The sequence below is a fragment of the Vulpes vulpes genome, chromosome 5, assembly GCF_048418805.1.
Source record: "Vulpes vulpes isolate BD-2025 chromosome 5, VulVul3, whole genome shotgun sequence".
Classification (NCBI taxonomy): Eukaryota; Metazoa; Chordata; class Mammalia; order Carnivora; family Canidae; genus Vulpes; species Vulpes vulpes.
This window is the reverse complement of record NC_132784.1, coordinates 33,097,501-33,125,187: the sequence shown is the minus strand read 5'-3', so window position 1 is coordinate 33,125,187 and position 27,687 is coordinate 33,097,501. Positions and strand designations below refer to the sequence as shown.

Here is a 27,687-nt window from a genome sequence, read left to right as displayed (position 1 = left end):
CTAGGAAACCAAGAGGTACTGCCTTATATTTGGAATGTGTCTTGTTGCATTAAGCATGAACATTCAGATGGATTTAAGTAAAGTCCGACATGCAAAAGCATTTGTAGGATTTATAGCAAAGAAAAAAACTGGTCCTGAATCTATCATGATACCCATTTGTAACCCAGCAGTGTTGGAAATAACTGTTTTCACTCTGAACTTTCTGGGGCACATGGGAGTGGGGAGGTATGGTCTGCATTTCTTGTACAGTCTTCCAGAAAGTCACAATGTTCGAAGTGCCTTTGTGTGTGACTATACTTGCTATACCTAATGTTATCAACTTTGCTAACCAAATTTTGCCCTCGCAGTATAAATACAAGGAAGCTTATGAGAAGTCAAAGGGAAAGCATGTGGGTTTTAGAAGCCTTCAGGATGATCCCAAGCTGGTCCATTATATGAATGTGGCAAAACTGCAGTCGGATCGTGAATACAAGAAGAACTATGAGAACACCAAAACAAGCTACCATACCCCTAGGGACATGGTTAGCATTACTGCTGCGAAGTCGGCCCAGGATGTTGTCACCAACGTCAACTACAAACAGCCCATACACCATTACACGTACCTACCCGATGCCCTGAGTCTCGAGCACACCAGGAATATGAATCAAATTCAGAGCGATGTGAGTATGACAGGCCCAGGAATGTTGGTACTTCAGGGGTGATCCTCTTCTGTCATAATAGGCTTCACAATACAGGAAGATATTTGAGAAATGCACCTTTAACAAAGGCATGGTAGACGAGCAGGGGTTTTGCTGGCTTTCTGTTCTCCTGTTAGTCATTGACATGGTCTTTATTAATGCACGGATCAAAGATAAAACCATATTCCACTAAGTATATAAACCACTTTGATTCCCAGCAAGAGGCCATGGTCGCTCTTGGCAGACCTGTTTCAATGGTGACATGAAGAATGAAAAATAGTATTCTCTACTCTTTCTGAATTCAGGAACATTTTTTCTTTTTTTTTTTTTTAACTGAAATTCATTCTCATGCATGTTAATCTATGTAGTGAGTCATCTAAAATGAACCAGGGAGGCTTTGTGATTGCATTGCAGCATGATTCATGGAGAGCTGCATGGGGAGGCTGTTTAATATTCAGGGCATTTCCTTCTGCAGGAACCAGATTTCTGTAAGAATCATCCTCTGTAGGGAAAGATATGGCATCCGTTTATTGTCACTCGACAAAGAGGTCTTTCCTCAGCTGAGATGTCTCTCCCCAGGAATAGCCTAGGCAGACAGTATGGGTGAAATTCAAAGTTGTGGGGTTTTCAGTGAAATAAAAAAGAAAGCCCAACTTATTGTCAGAAGAGACACAGTTTTTTTTTTTTTTTTTAGCATTACCCATGGAAGTATGTGGCCTAGATGCCCTCTGTGTCGTAGAATGCACTCAGAAAAGCAGAACTGCTGTTTCTTAGTACCAGATTCTGGGGAAGCTCAGTGGCATACGTAGTGAAAGGCTTCTTTACGGACCTGAGCATGCTGAAAGGGCGGCTATTGATTTCCTCTGGATATAATTGCAGATTTCAGAGACCACCTTTGTAGGCTATCTCCTCATATGAAATTATTCTTTTACAGAATGTGTATAAAGACGAGTATAACAACTTCTTCAAGGGCATTGGATGGATCCCTATTGGTTCTCTGGAGGTTGAGAAGGCCAAGAAAGCGGGTGATGCCTTAAACGAGAGGAAGTACCGGCAGCACCCGGATACCATCAAGTTCACAAGTGTGCCGGATTCCATGGGCATGGTTCTGGCTCAGCAGAACACCAAGCAGCTAAGTGATGTAAGTGGTTCCCTCCACACGGGGCTTATCCAGGGGGGGCCTGGGATTATCTGTGGATTTTATTTCCCATGCCATTTCCCTTTATTTCTCAGTTGTCACATTATCATAGATATCCAGGGGCGCATGGTGGCTCAGGCTGCTGACTCTTCATTTTGGCTCAGGTCATGATCCTCAGGGTCCTGGGATTGAGCCCTGCGTCGGGCTCTGCACTCAGCAGGGAGTTGGCTTGAGGATCCGCTCTCTCTCCTCCTTCCTCTGTTCCTTCCTGCCGCTCACATATGTGCTTGCTCGCGTTCTCTCAAATAAATACCCCCCCCCAAGATTTATCCATGAATAACCCCATTCCACCATCCTTCTTAATTCCACATGTCAAGGTGCATCTATGTGTGTCAACTGCTTTCAGGGGTACATTAGAAAGGCCTTCTCTCCTCCCTGTTCTCTTTATGTCCAAGTTCCCAGTTGCTTCAGAAGAAGGAGGATTTTCCAGATTTATTTTCCAAATGTAGAGGATCTGTGCTATTTATAGGCAGACCCCTATCATTATACACAAAAAATGAAATGATTACTGTTATCATCTGTGATTCCTGCTGAATCGTAAGCCAAGCTATTTATTGCTCTGAGTTGCAAGCACTCTCCGTGGCTACCCGGGCAGAAGGCCTGTCCTCAGCCTCTGGCATGACAGCTCGAGGTTCTGGAAGGCGAGCCGCTTCTGGGGGGAGGCAAGCACCTCACTTCCCGAGCCCACATCTACCTGGCCCCTCACTGCCTCAGAGCCTGGTTGCAACGCTCAGTGCCTTACCTCATTTGGGATTTCAGAGTTCTGTTAAAATCCCTCCGACAGAAAGAGCAGCGAGGAAAGCAGCCCAGAGATGATGTGTGTTTTAGCCCAGATGTCGAAGGTGGGGGGGAGGCTTTGCGTGGCTCAGATTTGAGAATCCTCTGTGGATGTCATTTCTCAGGCCCATCTCTGTTGTCACCTTACCATGGATAGTTGAGATTAGCTCCATGTGGGGTGGGGGGTGGGTGTTAGCTCCATGGCGAGATGTGTGTGTGTGTGTGTGTGTGTGTGTGTGTGTGTGTGTGTGTGTTAGCTCCACGTGCGGGGGTGTTAGCTCCATGGCAGTGAATGTGTATGTGTTAGCTCCACATTGGGGGGTGTTAGCTCCATAGGGGTGTGTGTGTGTGTGTGTGTGTGTGTGTGTGTGTGTGTGTTAGCTCCATGTGCGGGGGTATTAGCTCATGGCGGTGGGTGTGTGTGTGTGTGAGCTCCACATCGGGGTGTTAGCTCCACGGGGATGGGTGTGTGTGTGTGTGAGCTCCACGTCGGGGTGTTAGCTCCACGGGGATGGGGGTGTGTGTGTGTGAGCTCCACGTTGGGGGTGTTAGCTCCACAGGGATGGGTGTGTGTGTGTGTGTGTGTGTGTGTGTTAGCTCCACGTGCGGGGGTGTTAGCTCCATGGCGGTGGGTGTGTATGTGTTAGTTCCATGTGGGGGGTGTTAGCTCCACGGGGATGGGTGTGTGTGTGTGTGTGTGTGTGTGTGTGTGTGTGTGTGTTAGCTCCACGTAGGGGGTGTTAGCTCCACGGGGGTTGGGGGTACTAAACGTGCAGATGCTTCGGACTCTGTTCCCAGCGCGGTTCCCAGCGAGCTAGGACTGCCCCCGGGTCCTCGTCTTCGCCACCCTGACCCAGGCCGCGCACATGTACCCGGTGCCCGTGGCCCCCGGAGGGCGGTGTCCTTCGGCCGCCTCCCCACTGATCCGGGGCAGCCTCCCCAGGCCTCCCAGCCTCCGGGCACCCGCCTGCTGTTCAGCGGCTGCAGTCAGTCAGCGTGGCCTTCTCTCCCGGGGACAACCGCAGTCGGCTGGTGTGCGGGCTCCCGCCCCGGGTCACACATGACCCCCGGGGGAACGGCCTTAACACACACGTCACAGGGACACCGGGGCGGCCCAGCGGGTGGGCTCTGCCTGCGGCCCAGGGCGGGACCAGGGTCCCGGGGTCCAGTCCCACGTCGGGCTCCTGCATGGGGCCTGCTGCTCCCTCTGCCTTGGTCTCGGCCTCCGTGCCTTATGGGTAAATAAAACTATATATATTTATATATTTATAACTAAGCGCCTATATATATTTACATATAAATCGCAGCCCTCTTATGCTTAACGGCCCTTAGTAACTTCTTGAAGTAAAAATCTCCCCTTACCTTGGCTGCAGGCTCCGGGCCCCCGCCGCCCACTCTCCCACCCCGGGGGCTCTGGGACCCGGGCCGCGTTGGGCTCCTCATGTCGGGCTTGCTCTTGGGACCCCGCCCGTGGGCGCAGAGGGGCCTCCCTGGAGAGCCTCCGCCGGCCCCACGCGCCGCGGCCCGGTCAGCGCAGGTTCCGGCGTCCGGGCTCGTCCGCGTGGCCCCCGGGGGCACAGGCGGCCTGTGCGGCCCCGTCTGCGGCCCCTCACGCGGACGCCCGCGCCGCAAGGCCCGCCGGGAGGTGGGGGCCGGGGCGCCGGCCTGGTGCGCGGCGGGAGCGATGGGCGGCGTGAGGGGCTGCGTGGGGAGCCGCCTCCCGCCCTGACGGCCGCGCCTGTGATTGCAGCTGAAGTACAAGGCGGAGGGGGAGAAGCGGAAGCACACGTACACCCTGGACCCCGCGCTGCCGCCCTTCATCCAGGCCAAGGTCAACGCCCTCAACCTGAGTGACGTGAGTGTGGGACCCGCGGGGCGGCCTCCGAGCCCCGGGGGGGCGGGGGTGGGGTGGGGGCGGGGACGGGCCCAGGCCGTGACCCCGGGGTGCGCCGAGCCCGCTGCCCTCGGCCTGGAGGGGGCAGGTGGTAGATCCCTAAAATCTTTAAAACGACTTGGCCAAATCTGGGCGGTCCCACGTCTGAACGTTTTAAATTGACTATTCACTCCTTTCTGTAAGTTTAAATTGCTTCGTTACGAAAAATGTAAGAAAATAAAGGATTGTGTGCTTATTATACAAAAGCTTGAGACTATAGAAATCTATCCAAGTAGAGCGGCCAAATAATAAACTACTGTTTCCTTTCTTCAAGTCTCATTATAAGGCAGACTGGAAGAAAACCCTTGCTAAGGGCTATGATTTGAGACCAGATGCCATTCCCATTGTTGCTGCAAAAAGTTCAAGGAATATCGCCAGTGACGTAAGTGTGACTTGAAAGCAGAAAACTCTCTTTCTGTATATTTTCAAAATCTTTACATGGCATATGAGGTAATATGATCCGTATTAGGAAATAGGAAATATTTTTATATTATGGGTTTTTTTTAACATCCTAAATGCTGATGACTTTTTTTATTACTTTAACATCTTTAGCAATTCAATACAGTTTTTACAAAGAAGAAAATTATTTGTTTTAAACTATGAAATAGTTGGAACTCTCATTGGTATCATTGTCATAAACTTGGAAACTGCTTTTTATTTGGATTTTGTTTTCAAGAAAAAAAGCCTTGGCGCATACTAAAATGTCACTGTCACAAAAAAAAAAGGTTCCAGGTTTTTAAAGGAATATTCTTCTTTAATATAATTTTCACAAAGAAAAAAATCTGGTAAGATAGGAAAACCAGGAATAATTATAGATTAAGTACAGGATTAAAAAAAAAAAGTACAGGATTTTAGTTACTTACCTACTTGCTTACTTTTTATTAATTAAGTTATAGTTTCTATATGAATTGATATAATATCTTGATAGAGTAAAACTCATTCATTTGGAGGCTAATAAACTAATTTGAATAAGAGCTTTGCTGAAATTTACTGAGGATTATGTAAGCACTTTATAAAGTAATGCAAATTATTTGGAAAGACATCATAAAACAACATACACCAAAATCCTTAATAAACTTTTTAGGAACCTTCGAGAATATTCAGAGAATCTGCTTATGAATGTGGTAATGTATAAACCACAAATTACCCCGTTTTTAATTATCCCCAGAGCATATGTCAAGACCCTCCATTAGAAATATTTTACTAGCTGTTTGTTTAAAAATATTTGAAAAGTTTAGATGTTACCTTGATTCAGACTGAATTTGGCTATTGCTAAATTTAGTATGTAAATTCAGTCTGTCACTTAAGCATTCCCTATGATTGATGCTGTCAAATTCTGTCTGCCTTTCTTTTTCATATAGTTCAAGTACAAGGAAGCTTATGAGAAAGCCAAAGGCAGGCAAATTGGATTTCTCAGTCTTCAGGATGATCCTAAACTGGTTCATTACATGAATGTAGCCAAAATACAGTCAGATCGTGAATATAAAAAGGGCTACGAAGCCAGCAAGACCAGGTACCACACACCCTTGGACATGTTCAGCGTGACAGCAGCCAAGAAATCTCAGGAGGCTGTTACCAACACCAACTACAAACAACCCTTCCACAACTACACGCTGCTGCCTGATGCCTTGAATGTGGAACATTCCAGGAATGCAATGCAGATCCAAAGCGATGTATGTAATGGTCAACAGATTATTGGCATAGAATTCATTATCCATTTCTAACCGGTGGGAGGGAAGAACGAGAACTTGGCAATTCCACTTACTTCCTCTGAAACCTGGCTGGACTCGCTGTAATTAGAGATCCTCTCCAGATTTTGGAGTTTTAGAATTTCACTCAAAACTGAAAAACTAAGAGGTTCAAGTGGGTGCAATATAGTATCTTTTCCAGTGTAGAATTATTTTACCCTTTCTCCCAGAAAGTTAAATTTTATTTTTTATTTTTATTTTTTTGAAAGTTAAATTTTAAAAAGGAATTATTGGGTCAGGTTCTCCTGATCAAAACCACTATGAATGCAATCACTTTTTGTTTTTAAGATTTTATTTTTAAATAATCTCTAACTCAATGTGGGGCTTAAACTCATAATCCTGAGATCAAGAGGTGATATGGTCTATTGACTGAGCCAGCCAGGAGCCCCTGAATGCAATCGCTTTTATACTTAGTTTTTTCCTAAAGATGGTAGGGAATAAAAAGTGGATTATTCTCTTCTTCCCCCCTCTTTTTTTGTTTTTGTTTTTTTGATAATGAGTAAATCATCTAGCCAAAGAAACCCAAACCTTGACTCTTTCTGAAATGAAAATTTCCTTTTTCATGGTAAAGAATCTATACAAATCAGACTTCACCAACTGGATGAAAGGGATCGGCTGGGTCCCTATCGAGTCCCTGGAGGTGGAGAAAGCAAAGAAAGCAGGAGAGATCCTCAGTGAGAAGAAGTATCGCCAGCACCCTGAGAAGCTGAAATTCACCTATGCCATGGACACAATGGAACAAGCACTTAACAAAAGTAACAAACTGAATATGGATAAGGTAAGAACTCACCCACCAGCCTCAGCCTGAGATCCCTAGCAGTGTTCGAATCCTTGAGCACTGGCAGTGCCACTACAATCATCGTCAGCACTTTTCTTTATCATGGTCTTGGTGGGGGGTGGTAATGGTGGTGGTGGTGGTGGGAAGAGGGCGTTCTGTAACTTTCACCATGTCTAGAGAGCTCTCACATACACTGACCCTCAGGCTGTCTTTGTCCACACCACCCACACTGAGGGTGCAACAGAATTGCAAAATTCCATGTTGTGTGAGGTTGGGGCAAGATGACATTTGTTGCTTCAGTGGAAGAGGGATCCCTTGTTTGATGGGTTTTTTTTCCCTCATTGTATGTTCAGTCTCATCAGCCCATCTTCTTGCTAGGTCATTCATTTGCCAAAATAAGATTTAATCTCTTCTATCTTAGAGATGTGAGTGAGTCTCTTTCTCCCAGTAGCACTGTTACAAACTTGTCTTGCTGTATAGTCATGTGCGTATCTTCTTTGTTATAGAGGCTCTACACTGAAAAGTGGAACAAAGACAAGACCACCATTCACGTCATGCCTGATACTCCAGACATTTTACTTTCCAGAATAAACCAAATCACCATGAGTGATGTAAGTACATTACCAACAACAATAAACTGGGAGAGAAGGTTAGGGGGAACTAATATTTATGGAATGTCTCTTTTATATGCCAACCACTTCAAAATCAGGATTCCCATTCTAACCCAAATAACAAGTTGCTGGTGTTATTCTGTTTCATCGTTTAGAAACTGTACAAGGCTGGCTGGGAAGAGGAAAAGAAGAAAGGATATGACCTGAGGCCTGATGCCATCCCAATAAAGGCTGCAAAAGCCTGTAGAGACATTGCCAGTGATGTAAGTGCTTCCACTGGACTTCTTTAGGCTGAGAAAATGAGAAGCAAATGAGCCAACTTCGTGTGTGTGTGTGTGTGTGTGTGTGTGTGTGTTCGTGTTCAAGAGCTTCCGTCAACCCTACCCAGCATTGCTGGAACCATCATGGGTGGCATGTACAAGACATTTTCCTTCACCCAGTCCAAGGACCCTCTAATCATTTGTTCATTATTTGATGTAAAAAGTGACTGGGTCTTGTTAAAATAAATTGCTTTTCGAGTATTCAAATCATTTATAAGCAATTATGAGCAAGTATTGGATGCAGTCTACACATTTTACCCAAGAGACCCTTGATTAGGCTCTTTCCTGAATAAAAGATGCACCATGAGAAATTGTGCCTGTAGCCTATTCTGATGAGACAGCTGAGTGGAAAAGCTGTTTCCTAAAGCACCCTGAAACAACTTATTTATGCATCTATTTGATTAACTCTGTGATCATTTTCTTTCCATAGACTCAAGTCTGGCAAAAAAATTGAAGTAAAAAGATTTTGTTCTGTTCCCCTATGAGCTGTAAAACCGTACACCTTTGACAAAGCTAATGGCATCTAATGAATCATATTTTGTTCTTTTCCTTCACTGACTTCATCACAATGCTTCCTTCCCCATCCACAGTACAAATACAAGCAAGCCTATGAACAAGCTAAAGGGAAACACATTGGCTTCCGGAGCCTAGAGGACGACCCCAAGTTGGTGCACTTCATGCAAGTGGCCAAGATGCAGTCAGACCGGGAATACAAGAAAGCATATGAGAAATCCAAGACCTCCTTCCACACCCCAGTGGACATGTTAAGTGTGGTGGCAGCCAAGAAGTCTCAGGAAGTGGCCACCAACGCCAACTACAGGAATGTGATCCATTCCTACAACATGCTTCCTGATGCCATGAGCTTTGAATTGGCCAAAAATATGATGCAGATTCAAAGTGATGTACGTGACAGCCACATCATTTATAGAACATTTACATGGTTAATAACGAATGACTCTAAGTGGTGACCTTTTGAAAATCCTGAAAGAAATTCATGTGTAATTTCCCATCAAAATTGCTTATTTTTTGTATCTTAAATGGAATTTATTTCCTTTAACAAAAGGGGACAAATTCTAGAAACCACAGGCTTATTTTGTTCCATTACTGCTGTGAGGATTGGTGGATGCTGGATTCAGCTGGAGCAAGTGAAAATTTGTTTCAGAGAACACGTTGAAGGAAACGTGTCACTCAAAGAGAATCAGAAGCTTCTGATAAATAAGAGAAAAGTCAGAAAGTCTGATCATTTGATAGCTCCTGCCCCTCACTCCTAAGCAGCTTTCATTCTGCTACTTCCAGCTTTGCAATTGCCTGTATTACTTGCTGATGAAACATCGAAGAGGTGGAAGCTATTGGAGCAAATGTGAGGAAGGCACAGAGTAGAGCCAAGAATTTAGCTATAGAGGCCATTTATTTGGCAGCTGGGAAAAGGGAATTTAAATTATGAACCAAAGGCAGGCTATGCCAAGCCTGGGTTTCTTTTCAGGAATGTAAGTGCTGAGCTCTTCATTGCCAGGGAGGTACACAGTGCCCCTATACAGGCAACCACGGTAGAGTTGTAGAGGAAAATACCAGAACTGAGGGGACAAAAGTCTAAAATTTGCATAGAGCACCATTGAGGTTTCTGGCAGATCCAAGGGAAATTGTAACCGTGGTGGGTGATCAAAGCTTACATACAAGGAAAGAGATAACCAGGATTCCGGTGAGTCACATGTCAACCAAGGGAACTTGGGAATTTTTGTAAGAAAGGCCAGCATAGTCACCTTTCTCAAGATAATAGTCACATGATAGATAATCTAGTGGGTATTTCATAGCATTTTTTTCTTATGAAGGCATTATGGAAAAATCACAAAGATATTACTATTTATTTTTAATTTCTCACGCAAGGAAACCTAAAGATAATGTTTAGGGACAAAAATCATTGAAGTTGGATATACTGTTGGTGGAAAATTGAAGTGGAACTTAGGGAATATTGAATATCCACTCACCATTCTTGATGGCTTTGGTTTCTTCTGATCCCTGAACTTTTCCTCTTTTGCAGAATCAGTACAAAGCTGACTATGCGGACTTCATGAAGGGCATTGGATGGCTCCCTCTGGGCTCCCTGGAGGCTGAGAAAAACAAGAAAGCCATGGAGATAATCAGTGAAAAGAAGTACCGCCAGCACCCAGACACTTTGAAGTATTCCACTTTGATGGACTCAATGAACATGGTTTTGGCCCAGAATAATGCAAAAATTATGAATGAAGTAAGTCTATCAATAATGTAATGTTTCTTACATAATAGGAAAAATCCAGGCATTCTTGTATTTGGTCTACAAGTTTTACTAATAGTTTTAGGGTTTCACAATTCCTGTTGATTCAGCTTTGAAAAAGGAACTTGTGGTTAAAAAAGATAGAAATTAGTCCTAACTTCTGGCCTCCCAAATGTTCAATGAACCACTCTGTCCAACAGACATAAGAAAATAAATATGAATCGTTTCTTTTTGTGCAAACTTTAAAAAGAACTCTTGTTTGTCTAAGGTGAGGTTGAGTTAGAAGTACGGGACATTGAACCGGCAGATTGTTTGCCTGACAACAGCCAGATATTGCAGCCCACCCTGCTTCCTAGCTGCATTGATGGAATCGAAGAAGACTCCTAGCTCCTGTGGCTATAGCAGCATTCTGAGCCAGAACCTTCTCTGGGCAAACCATGAGACCAGTTGTTCTCTACAAGTAGTTCCTTGGATCATTAATTATTCCAGACTTTAGAAGAGCCTTACTGTATTTTTTAAGTGTATTAGCCATGATAGATACCAAGACCACAAGCACATCAACCTTGGCCTTCTGTTTTTAAGTTATAAATGATACAATAATTGCAGCAGCATTCATTATATTGTGTGGATCATAATTTGAATGTCATTGATGAGCAAAAAAAAATTATTTGGACTTTAAACAGTTGCAGAAAATGATGATCCTACTTGCACGAGAGAGAGCTATATTATGCTAAGTGTCTGAGTAAATCCCTCGGAGTCTTCTGAGAGAGAAAACTGCATTTGTCAAGATAACCAATCTCTTTGACAGGGACTTTCCTAAAAGACAAAACATGGATCTCAGTGTCCCTTTTAAGATTTAGTATTTAAACTATCACAAGCTCACATTTATTTTTTAGATGTTAAACCTTTCATTTCTTTTTCAGTGTAATGATTTATTAATCATTTCAGAATAATGATGCCAAGATGAGAATCTTCATTCTCTTATTGCAAAGGTCTGGACATTATGGCCCAGACCTGCTGTGTGTCTTCAGACAAGGTGCATTGCTTCTCTGGGCTATGATTTTGTCAACTCTGCGATAAAAGGATTCAACAGATGATCACCAAGACATCTCTCACTCAGTGTAGCGTTTGCTATTTCTGTAATTCTCATCTTGGCATCATTTTAGTTTCTATCTTACATCCTCTCCACGATCTTGTTTGAATTAGCACCTTTTCATTTAAACTAAACAAGTAAGATCTAGCTATTAAAAGTGCATAAGATACTGGTATTTATGTACAATTTTATATATATATACATATACATATATATCTGTGTGTACACACACTAAATGAGCACCTTTTAAGATAGAAGTATTTAAGATTTAAATACTAACTTCCACTTTTTTTTTTCTTTTATCTTTCCAGCACCTCTACAAACAAGCATGGGAGGCTGATAAGACCAAAGTCCACATTATGCCCGATATCCCCCAAATTATCTTGGCAAAGGCAAATGCGATTAATATGAGTGATGTAAGTATAATTCTTCCTGGTTTATTTGAACCAGTACAAATTGATTCATGTCTCTCAACTATAAAAGTGAATGTTTTGAAAATAAGAGTAGGAATCAATTTGATTCCATTGATCTATATGTTTACCTTTATACCACTGTCTTATTGCTGCTTTGTCATAAGTTTTGAAATTGGGAACTCTGAGTCCTCCAACTTTATTCTTCTTTTCTAAGATAACTTTGGCTATTCTAAGTCCCTTTAGTTTTTACATGAACTTAAGGATTGTGTTAAATATGCAGAGCAATTGCAGGGTGGGGTAAATGGGACGTGACTGCTAATGTGTATGGTGTATTTTGGGGGTGATTTAAATATCCTAAAATTGTGGTGATGGTTTCACAACTCTGAATTTCCAAAATATATTGAATTGTACACTTTGAGTGGATGAATTTTATGGTATATGAATTATATCTCAATAAACTGTTTAATGAAAGAAAAAAAAAAAGGAATCCACAAATGAGAATCTTTCTCTCTCTAATCATGCTTTGCTAAGAGCTGGAGCAGACCTGTGGGTGGGACTTAGGCCCAGCAGTTAGGAATTTGAAGAAGTCAGATTTTGTTTAGTCTCAAACTAAGATATTTGGCAGGAAGAGAAGGGCTTGGGGGCCCCAAAAGAGAAAAAAAAGGAAGTGAGATTCCTAAGGCCTGGTTCCTGGAGTCTCTCTACCAAGGCTTTGAGACCGTCCTAAAGAAGGGATCTTGGGAAAAATTAAGTGGAAAAGGAAGAGGAACATTTTGAAGAATTTGGGAATTTGGGGGAAAGCTCCATAACAATGAATGTTCAACACTTAGTGTTAGAATATGTGTGGGTTTTACTTTTTCTTTTTTTCTTTTTTTTTTTTTACTTTCTTCCTCAACCGTTGTTGCCAGGAATCTCTAATCCTACCAGTGTTTTCTGTTTTCCTTGAATTACTCAGAGATTTGTGATTGATGACTTATTTTGGGGTTGTAGAATCCACACAGTTAACAAAAATAGCAGTATCAATTGCAAAACAGTGGATTTTTCTTTTAATGTAAGAATATGGTTATTTTGTAGTCTTCTTTGACTTTTAATTGATAAAGATGTATCAGTGAGCAGCTACAGGGCTTTCTCATTTTTATAGAGCATATTTACAACCTAATAGAGACTGTTCAGTCTTTTTCTGGTGGTTTCTTAAAGATAGCTTGGGTATGTAATAGACTTTTTTCAAACACAATTTTGTTATGTATAAGAACATTTAGCCATCGAACCACCAGTGGAACATCTGCTGAAAAACAGAAATGATGTCACAGTGCTAGTTTATTCTCTTCAAATAAGCTCAGGCTTTCCTATTGAGAAGACCATTATTCCCTTGCCTCTCTTTACAGAAACTCTACAAACTTTCTTTGGAAGAATCTAAAAAGAAAGGCTATGATCTCAGAACTGATGCAATTCCTATCAAAGCTGCCAAAGCCTCAAGAGATATTGCAAGTGATGTAAGTTTGTAGGAAAGCACTCACCTTACTGGTCCCTCCCCCCCTCCAATTTAACAAAATAATAAGGGATGAATTTTGCAAGCACTCAGTGGAAAAGATATGAGGGAAAAAGCATGCCTGCTAACAATGGCCTCCTATTCTGTGAATGCCTTTTAGGCTTGCTCTTTTGTTTCCTGTTATATTTCTAAAAAAACGAAATGCTAACCACATTATGACACATATCCATGTGCTCCCTGGCTCATGAGATCTAGTGAATTTTCTTTGAACTCCATCCCCAAGGATATGGCCTACAGAAACCCAGAGCTCTCCACCAAACTTTCCTGATGAAAGACATGGTGGTTTTTGCTTCCTGCCTCTTAGGAAGTATCCTCCTAGCAGGATATCTCATTAAATGGTGTGCTGGGGATGCTGATCTTTTGAACGTATGCTAGCTGCTTATTAAATAATCAGAAATTTTGGCAAGCCAGATATTAAATTCTTGGTGGCTTGACACCAGGGCTTTTCCCCTCCAGAGAGCTGGTGTGCAAGCATGGCACTGCCATAACATACCACCTATATGAAACTCATTTCTTTCGTGTGGCTGTTTCTGCAAGAAATCTTCTCATAGTGACCACTGAGTGATTTGGGGATAAGGGAGGAACACATTTCAGAGGACTCTTTCCTTAGCCACATCCCACCTCCCCATCCCATCCCCCAGTGACACATTCTCTCTCGTATTCTATGCCTGTTCTTCATCTTTCCTACCTGTCCATCCCTCTGCCACTACTGCATTGTCCTGAAAATCTCAAACTACTTTTTCCTCTGTCCTGGAGTAATTGGACTCCTCAAGCTTCTACTCCTGAAATTGCACGCTTAAACTCAAGAGAGATAGGCCAAATAAGAAGGCTTCCATGTATCAGGATCTTCCCTCTGTAGAAGGAAGTTGAGTGATAGGTAGTAAAATTTCTTCCCCATTATACCAGTATAAAAAATCTTAAAGGAAAAAGGGGCTCCACAAATATAAAACTACTCTCCAGTGATACTGTGTATGTCATAAGCTAAGCCTATTCTCTGCAGCAAAAGACTGGCTGGATGATTCCTTAGGGCAGCAGGAGACTGCTTAGAACATTCTGCTTTTTTCTCTTATTTGTTGTATTGTTGTCACCTACTAAAAATCTCTAACACAACAGAGTTTGTATGGAAGTCAATGTGGGGTATCATCATAAGTTCTGGGTTCTAATCCTCAGTGACCATAGCACATCACTCACCTCTCTGGGTCTCAGCTTACTCATCTGCAAAATGGGGGCAGTAATAACTTTGCTAGCTGCCTCACAACATATAGTTGTGAGTATCAAGTTACACAAACAAGTGTGAAAAACGTGTTTTGTAAACTGTAGAATTCTACACAAGTATTGATTTTATGAAATACAGAATATTGATACTGGAATGTTTCTAGTCAAGGAAATTGCTCTAATAAACTAATTTTTTTCACAGTATAAATACAAATACAATTATGAAAAGGAGAGGGGGAAGATGGTTGGTTTCCGCAGCCTTGAGGATGATCCCAAATTAGTCCATTCCATGCAAGTGGCTAAGATGCAGTCTGATCGGGAGTACAAGAAAAACTATGAGAAGACAAAGACCAGCTACCACACCCCTGCTGATATGCTCAGTGTCACGGCTGCCAAGGATGCCCAAGCCAACATCACCAACACCAACTACAAGCATTTGATTCACAAGTACATCCTCCTTCCAGATGCCATGAGTATTGAGCTGAGCAGGAATATGAATCACATACAGAGTGATGTAAGTCTTCTTCCTGGGTGGTGGTTGGATTCCAAGCATGGGAATGGAGATTAGTCTTCTATGCTATTCTTATGTGTCTGAACTGGTGAAGGTAAAGTAATTGTTAAGATAAAATAGAATTTTTCTCTTCTTTTTATAGAATGAATACAAGCAGGACTACAATGAGTGGTACAAAGGGCTTGGCTGGAGTCCAGCTGGTTCCCTAGAAGTGGAGAAGGCCAAGAAAGCAACTGAATATGCCAGTGATCAGAAATACCGGCAGCATCCTAGCAACTTCCAGTTTAAGAAGCTGAATGACTCCATGGACATGGTTCTTGCCAAACAGAATGCACAGACCATGAACAAGGTAGATAGCCATCTCTCTTATATAGCTGTACGCTGTCCTTCCACACGGCTCCCAGCAAGGCAGAGCTAGCAGCCTCTGGTTTGTGTTTGGGAAATTTGATTTGGGCCCACCACTTCCGGGCAGTGACAGTCCCAGAGCGTGTCTCTACATCATTTTCTTCTGTCTACTTCTTTTTATTTCCCCTGAACAATCTTTCTTTCCTTTTTTTTCCCCTTTCTTTTCTTTCTTTCTTCCTTCTTCCTTTCCTTATAAAGATTTTATTTATTTATTCATGAGAGACCCAGAGAGAGAGAGGCAGAGACACAGGGAGAGGGAGAAGCAGGCTCCCTGCAGGAGCCCGATGCAGGACTCGATCCCAGGACCCTGGGATCACAACCTGAGTCAAAGGCAGACGCTCAACCACTGAGCCACCCAGGTGTCCCTTCCTCTGACCTTCTAATTGAGTTAGGAATCCTTTGTGTTTTTAAATTATTATTATATTAAGTACTTTTAATTAATTCTAAAAGATAGAAAATAACCAAAATACTATTTTTTTTTTATATATCTGAGTTTGTTTTTAGTGTCTTTTCTGAGTCATATGCCACTTTAGTTACTAAACTTAATCTAATTCAAATTTAGTGCATTCAAATGCTCGGTTACATTTTTTTTCTTTCGTGTTTGTTCTAAAAAGCTATTCAAATTTCAAATGTCTTTTTTTTCTCCTAACTTCCTAGCACTTGTATACCATTGACTGGAACAAAGATAAAACCAAGATTCACGTGATGCCAGACACACCAGATATTTTACAAGCCAAGCAGAATCAAGCTCTGTATAGTCAGGTAAAGCTATATAAAAATTTGGCTTGAAGCTAATTAACCTTCTTAAATGATGTAATGATAAATAACTTATGTACATGCTGAAGCAATAGAAATCAGTGACTCACACTGGCTAGCTGGAGATGCTGCAGAAAATGGTGGTTAAAAGCAAGGGCTTTAGCTGTGACTCTTCTGCTCTGTGGAGGCAGGCACCGTGCGTGCCTGTTTGGTTTATCTCAGTACTGCTTGTACTTGGCACAGAGTAGGAAATCAACAGATAATTGTTGAAAGAAAAAATTGCACCAGACAGACCTGATATGGGTTTTGGCTTTGCCATTTGTAAGTTACATCGTTTCAGGTCTAAGCCTTAGTTTCCTCATCCCTAAAATTAGGACCATAGTAGTGCTTATGAGGTTGAATTATTATGAGGACCAAATGAGAAATTTCCATGTAAGGCTCTTAACACAGGACCTGGCACATAGGAAGTTCTGGGTGATTTCCAACTGTTTTTATTACTATTCAGTTTTAACACACATGCATCCATTCAGTGAATTTCATTCATAAAGTTTAATTCATCTGTTGTACCTCATAAAAGGCATTTCAGTATCTGTTATCACTTAATCAAAATTTTGTTACCTGACTTTTTTTTTGTTACCAATTATTTTAACACCTGTGAGTAAAATAATGAGCGTGCACTATACTTGATGGCAGGGGGAAAGTATCTGATATACTTGATATGCCCAAATTGTGTCTGATCAGAAAAGCTACTCTAAAATTGCACTGTGTATCTCACAGCTAAGACTATTTTCAGAGCCAGAAAATTGAAGCAAGATCCTATAATGCTAAGTCACTGCTCCATAAAACAGCTTGATTTGTTTTTATACATATCTTTAAAGATAAGGTAGATGATAGAATCTGACGTCTACTTTCTGGGTAAACATTTGTTCATTTTGTAATCTGTTGGGGTTTTATTTTATTTTATTTTTTTGGGGGGGGGGTTTAATATATACTGAATATATACTAAATTATAAATTTAATTTCCAGAAACTCTATAAACTTGGATGGGAAGAAGCTTTGAAGAAAGGCTATGATCTTCCACTTGATGCAATTTCTGTGCAGGCAGCCAAAGCTTCCAGAGACATTGTTAGTGATGTAAGTACTTGTTTGGCTTATTTTGATATATTTTTTACCTGAATCAGGTATCTTAATGCTGGTAATTATTTTTACAGGTACGCCTTGCCTTTCAAAATGTAATGCCATTCCCTTCATCTTCTCCTACCCATGCTCGTCGTTTACCGAAAATTTACTTTTCTTTCTTACCGATCCAGTATCGAAATAAGGGATCCCTGAATAGAAGTTGAGGCAGAGGATCTATAAGACCCATTACACTAAGATGCTATGTTTCTAGACCAGACAAAGAAACCAGAGATTTCAGTTTTCCCTTGCTTGCCTGAAAATAATTTCCTGTTTTCTACTTGTCTATTTTAGACAAATTCAAAGTGCCAGATAATAAATCAACCTCAACACCTGATGTTGATAAATTTTTATATGCACATATTTAAAAATTAGCTGCCAGTTCTTTATATTTACCCATTCTTGCATCTACATAATTATAATAAATTAACTTGGGGCATAAAAAAAATTCAGGAATTTTGGTTTAAGATCCAGAAAGCTTAACTTGCTGTTTTGTTATCTGGTCCCAAAGTTCATAAAACAGGGATATTTGTTCTCCAGTGGAACTTCTAGTTATGATTGGAAAGGATGGTCAATTTGGTGTATAATTTTTATAAATATTTGATAGTCTGCATTTAGATAAACATGTCATTTTGTTAATTCTAAGAATCAACCTCAAAAAATTCAGAGGACTTTGGCATTTCAGAGGGAAACACTGTCTCTTAAATTCTTTAAAATGAGATGTGGACTTGGGATGGAGAAAAAGAGTGTCTAAAGACGGAATCTGGTAATGAATTCTAAGAATATAAGGGAAGATTTCCTTTAAATCAATTAATTTGTGGCATTCTAGAAATGTTGGAAAATTAGATGATTTATTACTCACTGGCTTTCAGAGTATTATTTATTAAATAATAAGTTTGTTCCTTATTAAAATGAATCAACATGCTGAAGAATTACAGCGATAATGATGCTTGAATGTTCCTGGGGGAGCATTTAATGTTATGTAGTCTCCATAAGGTGAAGATTATTTAGAAATTGAAGAAATAGCATCAGTGACCTCCTAACTATACATTCGATGGTACCTAATTTCTTTTTGTGTGAAACCATTAGTTAGAACCTTCTGAAATCTTCCCTTAAAATTAACTTTACATGAACTTTCCCACCATTGTGGAGATTATATCTCTTCTCAGTTTCAAATGTTTTTTTTTTGAGATTTATTTATTTTAGAGAGAGAGGGCAAGTGGGGGAAGGAGCAGAGAGAGAAGGAGAGAGAGAATCTCAAGCAGACTCCCTGCTGAGCGTGGGGCTTGATCTCACAACCATAAGATCATGACGTGAGCTGAAATCAAGACCTGGATGCTTAACTGACTGAATCACCCAGGTGCCCCTCAAGTGGTTTTTATATTCTATAAAATTAAGGAAATTTGAGATATTTTTATGATTACTTAATTTAATAAATTAGAATAATAGAATTTAGTTAGACAACAACATAAAGTCTATTTAATATGGTCTCCCACTCAGCATCCTGCCTTCTCTCCATCTCCAACAGGTAATCATCTGTCTGTGAACACTGACACATATAAGAATTTTTGTGCCTATCAGAGCAGGTCATTTCCTTGTTGGATCATCTCTCATTGTCATTGTATAGTTCCCTATTTTGAACTTGAATATGTTGTTGATCAACTCTAGGTCTGTGTTCTGGAATATCACAAAGTAGCTTATTTCCTCTTCCACCTGATATCTCTACACATTACAATTTTTTAACTTACTCTCCTTTGGTTTTAGTTCTATAAGCCCTTTAATATTTTGAATATTCACTATTTTTAAAAAATCCTTCACTCTACTTGTGATTTTTTTCAGTGCAGCTCTCAAAATAGTACCCCAAAACTTAGCGTTTTCCTGTCACAAAAGGTCAGGTCAGAGTAAATGAGCTTCTGACTTTTGTCTGTGCCCCTAAAAAATCTATAACACTACTTTTATAAGCAACTTTGTCAGATTGCCCATATTGAGCTTCTTTCTAGTCAACCTAAACTCCTGAGTATTTTTTTAAATTTTTAAAGATTCATTCATTCATTCATTCATTCATTCATTCATTCATTTATTTATTTATTTATTTATTTATTTATTTATTTATTTATTTATGATAGACATAGAGAGAGGCAAAGATACAGGAGGAGGGAGAAGCGGGCTCCATGCTGGGAGCCTGATGCGGGACTCGATCCCGGGACTCCAGGATCGCGCCCTGGGCCAAAGGCAGGCACCAAACTGCTGAGCCACCCAGGGATCCCCACTCCTGAGTATTTTTAATATATGTAACTGTGAAGCTGGGTGGTCAAGAGAGATTAGAACATAAATCCATAAAGAATAATGTACACTGGGCATCTGGCAGCACGTAAATGCTATTATTACTATCATTATTAATTGTTACTATTATGACTGTCCTCCAGTACTAATACAGTGTTTTCCTAATTGAATCTAAATACAGGATTTTACTTTTCTTAAATTTATATAGTTCATTTTGACTCATCTTGGCAATATGTTCAGATCTTGTGGAATTCTCTTTCTACTCTAACATATTTAGCTATTAATAGCTATGTGTACATGCAGAAATGGATCCTGAACAGGTCAAGTTTATAGGACATAACTGTATGGCAAACCACAAAACTCCTACTCCATTAATAAATTTATACAATGAGGCTTGCTCGAGTGTTGAATCTTATTTTTTTGTCATTCAGCCCATACTTTCTGATCACTTCCATAAGGCTATCACAAGAGCTGTACCAAATGTTACCCTAAGGTCAGCATACCCAATGTGTAGTACATTGTGGCATATATTTTTATCTCTAATTAGAATTTTTTCTCATAACCTCTCGATAATCAACTACATTACATTTTTTTCGAAGCCTCTATGTAAGTTATTACATTTCCTGCTAAGTTAATATGGACATCCCTTTTCTCATCTTGGTTTTGGGAAACAAACATGCAAACCATGCAAGTTGAGCTTTTAATTGTTGTTGAGCTTCACTTGATCTCTGTTTATGTTAATAAGAGAACTGATTCCTTCAACTGCAGTTTAAATACAAACAAGGCTACCGCAAACAACTTGGCCACCATATTGGATTCCGGAATCTGCAAGATGACCCAAAGCTTGTGCTGTCCATGAATGTAGCCAAAATGCAGAGTGAAAGAGAATACAAGAAGGACTTTGAGAAGTGGAAGACTAAGTTCAGCAGCCCAGTGGACATGTTAGGAGTGGTGCTGGCCAAGAAATGTCAGGCCTTAGTCAGTGATGTGGACTATAAGAATTACCTGCATCAATGGACATGCCTGCCTGACCAGAATGATGTTATTCAAGCTAAAAAAGTTTATCAACTGCAGAGTGAGGTCAGTTTCTATTTCATTGAATAGCTTATATATTACCATTTGAGTAACCATTTAGTCACGAAGAGGAATTATTATTGAATATCTAAAAGGCGTCTGTTTGTACTATGTAGAATCACGTGAGGCAAGGGTTGAAATGGGGATGGGGTTTTGATGGAGTACTTTGTATTTTCACAGAATTTGTATAAGTCTGACCTTGAATGGCTGAGAGGCATAGGATGGAGTCCCCTGGGTTCTTTGGAAGCAGAAAAGAACAAGCGGGCCTCAGAAATCATCAGTGAGAAGAAATACCGTCAGCCTCCAGACAGATACAAATTCACCAGCATTCCAGATGCCATGGACATAGTTCTGGCAAAGACAAATGCCAAAAATAGGAGTGATGTGAGTAACTCTTTATAAATAAATAGAAAAATTATAGTGCCTAATACCCGGTTGGTGCTCCATATCATTTGCTTAATTAATTAGTAGAATAGTGTAGCATTGTATCATACAGCATAGCACAAGACAGTATAACGTGTAATATTGGTTGCTTCATTTGAATTATCAACTCAACTACCCTATCCTGGATCATGTAAAATGGGTTAATATCAATTTCTGTCACCTAAAGCTTTCTTATTTACTTATTTTCTACCTATTTATCCACCCACTCATCCATCCTGTAAATGAGAAATTTTTAAACATTTTTTTTTCTTTTGAAACTTGAATGCATTAAAGACCCAAATTTTGTGTTGGGATAAAGTGTATGAGAGGGCAATATTTTGAGTATTTTGCACAGGCAAAGTGGAAATGTGATATAGAGTGTATTTTCTGCCAATTGAATATAATGAATTTAGCTTAGCCAAATCAAGACAAGTAATAATACTATACATACACATATGTGTTTGCGTGCATGTGTGTGTGTGTGTGTATCCCATCTTCAACTTACTTTTCTCTCCACTGATAGCAGTGTCTGGCATGTAACTCTAAATATTTATTGAATGAAATAAACGAAAGATAGCAGTGTAGAGTAATTCTATGCAAAGAGAAAGATTACTCATTATTCAGTGAGAACCATAACCCTGAAAACTATAGAAAGTTGATTATGTGCACTGAGATTCTGGAACTGATAAGAAAGTTTTAATTGATATAATAATTGTTTGGGTCTTAGAAAGATCTGAATACTTATGCTATATATTTTACACATGTCATATATATTAGTTTTATTATAAAGCTCATAACCAGCTTAGAGTAAGCATTTAATAAATTGTAGCGCCTCTCTTCCCAATCAACCCCACACAGACTTCTCACAATTTTTATATCCAAAATTTATAATAAATGCTGACCCATCAGCATTTTATTATAAATATTCAAGTTTTCATTTCTTTTGTTTGCTTTTACCATGGTAATTTGAATCCAACAGGCTGGCTAATAAAGCAGCAGATTTATGCAAAATATCTCCCCCTTTGGAATCCAAGTTTCTTTTCTATTGAAACAGAGCTATTTACAGAGCTCTGAACTAGTAATGTAGGCAAGAGAAAAACCCTCAATCATGAAATTTATCAATGTTAAAAATGCCTCCTGACAAACCTTTTCAGTAGTAATGTCCTGGTTATGGGAATGCTGAGATACAGATCCCCTTAGGCCTCGGAAGAGGGCCACTTGGATCCTTGAGCCTGCTGTTTTTCCTTTAAATAATAAACCAATACATCAATCTCAGTGTAAACAAATATTAGTATTTTCTGTTTTTCAGGGATGGAGGGGCACAGGGTTGTGGTAAAAATGACACATGCCATGGAAGTAATGGTCCAACTTAGTGGTTCTCAACCAGGGACAATTTTGTCCCACAGGGGACATTTGACATCACTTAGAGACCTTTGCAGTTGTCACAACTTGAGGGTGGCATGCTACTGGCATCTAGTGGATAGAAGTCAGGGGTGCTGCTAAACTTTCCAGAAACATACAGGACAGTGCCCCTACAACCAAGAATCCTCCAGTATATAACACCAGTAGTGCTGAGGTTGAGAATCTCTGATCTTTATAAGAAAGGTTAGTACAGAACCAGGATGAATGTATGTGGAAATCACAAGCCTTGCTTTGTTTTAGTCCTGAAGGTCTTAGCTTCTCTGGGTTATGTTAACTGTAGTTAGCATGTTCAGGAGGGAGAAAAGCACCAACCCCTGTACACCTTGCTGCATGCCTCAAGGAGGAATCGACAAGTCCAAGGAACCAATGAGACTTCTAAAGTTTTTTATATTTAAATAATTTCAGGCATACAGAAGTTGCCAAAATAGTACAAATAATTTATACATCTGTATACACACAACAAATATATAAATATAATTATGTATGTGTATATCTTCATCCCAGTTCCCCAATTGTTAGCATTAGTCACATTTGCTTTTTTCCTTCTCTATTTTTTGTTTCATATATATGTAAGTTGCTGCAGGTTTGCCTCTCCCGAAACATTTCAGTGTACATCTCCTGAAGACAAGAACATTCTCTTATGAAACCACAGTGCAATGATCAAAATCAGGAAATTAATGTTGAAACACTGCTGTAGAATTTATTCAGTTCTACACTAATACCCTTTATACAAAATAAAAAATATTTTCTGGTCCAGAATCCAATCCAAGATCACACACTGCATTTGGTTTTCATATCTGTAGTCCCCTTTAATGTGGGCTGGCTCTTCACTATTCCTTTGTCTTCCAAGTCCTTGACATTTGGGAAGAGCACAGGCTAGGTATTTTGTAGAATCTCCCTCAGTTTGGGTCTATTGTTTCCTTATGATTAGGGTCAGGTTTTGTACTTGTAGCAGGACATCATGTGTTGTATCCTCCTCCATATGTCATATCAAGTGGTATATGATTTCAGTTCATTATTGATCATTTTAAGTTTTTATTACTTGGTTAAAATGGTATTGCGAGGTTCCTCCATTGTCAAATTACTGTTTTATCTTATGTAATTGATAATATTCTCTGACAATTGTTTTTCATCAGACTTTCACCCCCTCGTTTTAGTAAACCAATGAGATTTTTGTTTGGGTTGTCTTCTGTTGAAGAAAGACAGGATGGCTCTGGGACATATAAGAGATTTTGATAAATTCCATACAAAATTCTCTTAGGATTTGTAATCCACCCAAGGTATTATAAAATATATCTATAAATGCATAGGGAATGCGACTCCCTGATTTCTAGATACACCTCAAATATGTCATTTTTTGAGAAGGGAAGGGCCATCTCCTGGTTAAACACTAAGGGGAACTTTTAAATTCAGATGGAGAACTTCTCTATTTGATGATCATGACAAGATTCTGATTACCGGGATTGACTCCTAATGGGCAGGGTTTTTGTAACCTTAAAAATGTAATCCATATGTTCTATTTTGAAAGGCAGTTATATCCCAGACGAGTAAAAAAATATACTACCTACTTTCTGCTTATATTAACTGCTTATGTTAAGAAGAATTCATCAGTTAAGATGAATTCATCACTTCAGATGAATTCAGTAATCCTGTTTGAAGTTAATGATGTCATTCACTAATCTAGCAAAACACTGAAAAGCTCTTATTTCTCATTTTAGAGACTTTATAGAGAAGCTTGGGACAAGGACAAGACTCAAATCCACATCATGCCTGATACACCTGACATTATTCTGGCTAAAGCAAATTTAATTAATACAAGTGATGTAAGTATCCAAATTCAGCATGTATTTCAGAAAGCTTTTAATTGCATCTAAGGCAGTGAATTTATTTGGAAGTAAATTTTGCAGGTCTGAATGATTTTAATTAATAAACTACATGTGACTTAGATTCCTTATTTAGTCATTTTTAGCTTGAGTATCAAAATAATTGGCATTCCCTGCCTCAGGTAGAGTTGGGAGTCTGCTGTTGTTCCTTGTAGTCCTTTATCCACACACACCATCATAACATCATGGTTTATATTGCTCTCCCCTATGTGGATGGGAGCTTCTCAGGATCAGACAGTTTGTCTTGGGCCTGCAGTGCTTAGCTAGTAGAGTGCCCAGCACGCATGGAATTCAATAAAATTTCAAATGAATGAGTATAAAAAAACCCATGCAGATTTTTTTGTTTTTAGATTCTTTTTTAAAAAAGATTTTATTTATTTATCCATGAAAGAGAGAGGCAGAGACACAGGCAGAGGGAGAAGCAGGCTTCCCATGGGGAGCCTGATGCCGGACTTGATCCCCGGACCCGGGATCTCGCCCTGAGCCGAAGGCAGATGCTCAACTGCTGTACCACCCGGACGTCCCCTATTTTTATTTTTATTGTCATCATAGCATAATCACCTGAAATCTGTAGATATTAAATATTTTTAAGGTAAATTTCAAACTCTAATAGAAAGACTTCAGTGTTACATAATGTATTAGAATAATGCCACAAATGACTATAAACACATTCCAAGATCAATGGGCATTTTAAACAGTCTCGTTTCTGGATAAAGTACATTAAATTGCATTTTCAATTATTTCATTATGTAACAAATCTGAAGAAACAAATTATTTCACTTAAGCTTTTAAATTCAACAATTAAAATTTCCTCCAAAAAATCTTAGATTTAAAAAATTGAAGGATTTATGTTTCTTACCTACTGATGTGGATCCTATTATGGACAGCCCTATGTTATGAAATAGACAATTTTACATGTTAGCTATGTGGAAGAAAGAGCCCATTAGGCATAATTTTTCCCCATAAAAGGCATTGCTCTTTTCTAACAAAAACTTCTAATGAAACACTCAAAGTTAATTGGAAAACAGCACCTAAATGATATTTTATCATTTCTCTATCAATTTACTTCTGCCTCATTCTCATAAGTATTTGGGAAGAGCTGAAATTTAATTTTGTTGATTTGGGTAATCGAAGAGCTTTAAAGTTTGAAATAGGATCATTAGCAATCAATGGGCATAATTTCCAATTACATCTGACTATTCTAGAGCAGATACTATTTTCAGGGACTCTTAAAATATTTAGCACATTGCTTTCATTATGCTGCAGTTGTTTATGGAAAACAGTTTTTCACAAAGTGATCTTCATCTCTTAACAGAAAATCTATCGAATGGGTTATGAAGAATTGAAGAAAAAAGGTTACGATCTTCCCCTTGATGCCATACCAATCAAAGCGGCAAAAGCATCCCGAGAAATTGCTAGTGAAGTAAGACTTTATCCGCTATTTATATTGATTTGATTGCAATTTGTCACTTTAAAGCAGTTTCAATTTAACCTTAAATTGAATAAAATTTTCCGAGGCATAACAAATCAAAACAGAGTGAAATGACCCCAAAGATGTAATGTGGAATGAGGATAAACTCAAGGTATTTGTAGCTGTAGCTAGAATTCGTATGAAATGTATTATGTATGAAATTTGTACCAGGAGTTAGTTTTAAATCTTTCCTATCAAAAAAATTAAATTTGTGGCTCTCTAGGCTTTGAGAAATATGGGGTGTTAATGTGCTTTGCAATTGCAACATGAGTTAATCTTGAAAGGAACAAGACATATTTTTTTCCTTCAGTACAAGTACAAGGAAGGCTTTCGGAAGCAGCTTGGCCACCACATTGGAGCCCGAAACATCGAGGATGACCCCAAGATGATGTGGTCCATGCATGTGGCCAAGATCCAGAGTGACAGGGAGTACAAGAAGGACTTCGAGAAGTGGAAGACCAAGTTCAGCAGCCCCGTGGACATGCTGGACTTGGTCCTGGCCAAGAAGTGCCAGACCTTAGTCAGTGACATAGACTATAAGAACTACCTGCACCAGTGGACGTGCCTGCCTGACCAAAATGATGTCACCCATGCTCGACATGCCTACGACCTCCAGAGCGATGTGAGTCTAAGATTTTCCTTTGGCCAACTAAACACCATGTCTGCTTTCCTAAGAAGCAAATTTTCCCTAAAGTAACCAGAGTTGAGTTTACACTACTGAATTCCATGTCCCTAAATTAATGCCCATGCCCTATCCAGTCCCCCAAATATCTGGAGGCACCAATATCCCACAGAGAAAGAGCAACGTCCCGATTGCTTTGATGAAAGCTTCTAATATGCTGATCTAGAAGAGTTGGGCCATTCTCTATGTGCTGCTATTTAAAATGTTTTCTAAAATAAAAGGTTTTCCAACATATGCTTCTAATTTAAATATTCATCAATTCACAACACATACCAAAATTTGTAAATTTCCCAAGAATTCAAGCATTAAAATACACAGTATAGTAAAATATATAATACATAATTTTATTTCTTTAGGGGGATATCATTATGCTTATGTTAAATGGTTTGTCAACTATAATTTCAGAATTTGTACAAGTCTGACCTTCAGTGGCTAAGAGGCATTGGCTGGTTACCTAGTGGCTCCCTTGAGGATGAGAAGAATAAGAGAGCTACCCAGATTTTGAGTGATCACGTTTACCGTCAGCACCCAGATAAATTCAAGTTTTCTAGCCTTATGGACTCCATCCCAATGGTTTTGGCAAAAAACAATGCTATTACCATGAACCATGTAAGTCTTGTCTTTACTTGAAGGGGGTACTTATGTATGTGTATGTGTATATGTGTGTAAACATGGACAGCTATTTCTATAAAAAGAAAAATCTATATAATTCTTTTGCTTGGTATTAAAGTGGTTTTTTTAAAGATTTATTTATTTATTCAGAGAGAGAGAGAGAGAGGGGCAGAGACACAGACAGAGGGAGAAGCAGGCTCCATGCAGGAAGCCTGACGTGGGACTCGATCCCAGGTCTCCAGGATCATGCCCTAGGCTGCAGGCGGTGCTAAACCACTGTGCCACCAGGGCTGCCCTTAAAGTGATTTTTTAAGTAAGGGCTGTGCTCTTACTGATATGAAACCTCTAGACCTGAAGGTGTCACAAATACAGAGCAGACTATATTCTCATTAAAAACCAGATTATTAAAAAAAAAAGAACCAGATT

The 27,687-nt window shown here is 39.8% G+C and overlaps 1 protein-coding gene across 50 annotated transcripts in view; it reads left to right on the top strand.

Annotated features, from left to right (window-relative positions):
- NEB (nebulin) overlaps positions 1-27,687 on the top strand; it is a 207,467-nt gene that overhangs the window by 50,320 nt on the left and 129,460 nt on the right. For all 50 annotated transcript variants that reach the window (XM_072757801.1, XM_072757772.1, XM_072757798.1 and 47 more), the window contains 22 exons: positions 348-659; positions 1,612-1,818; positions 4,403-4,507; positions 4,860-4,967; positions 5,947-6,258; positions 6,905-7,111; positions 7,618-7,722; positions 7,878-7,985; positions 8,633-8,944; positions 10,081-10,287; positions 11,698-11,802; positions 13,185-13,292; positions 14,766-15,077; positions 15,217-15,423; positions 16,137-16,241; positions 17,262-17,369; positions 20,463-20,774; positions 20,949-21,152; positions 24,332-24,436; positions 25,812-25,919; positions 26,278-26,589; positions 27,055-27,258. In XM_072757801.1, coding sequence (XP_072613902.1) covers positions 348-659; positions 1,612-1,818; positions 4,403-4,507; positions 4,860-4,967; positions 5,947-6,258; positions 6,905-7,111; positions 7,618-7,722; positions 7,878-7,985; positions 8,633-8,944; positions 10,081-10,287; positions 11,698-11,802; positions 13,185-13,292; positions 14,766-15,077; positions 15,217-15,423; positions 16,137-16,241; positions 17,262-17,369; positions 20,463-20,774; positions 20,949-21,152; positions 24,332-24,436; positions 25,812-25,919; positions 26,278-26,589; positions 27,055-27,258 — 4,173 coding nt within the window. The remainder of the gene's footprint in view (positions 1-347; positions 660-1,611; positions 1,819-4,402; positions 4,508-4,859; positions 4,968-5,946; positions 6,259-6,904; positions 7,112-7,617; positions 7,723-7,877; positions 7,986-8,632; positions 8,945-10,080; positions 10,288-11,697; positions 11,803-13,184; positions 13,293-14,765; positions 15,078-15,216; positions 15,424-16,136; positions 16,242-17,261; positions 17,370-20,462; positions 20,775-20,948; positions 21,153-24,331; positions 24,437-25,811; positions 25,920-26,277; positions 26,590-27,054; positions 27,259-27,687) is intronic.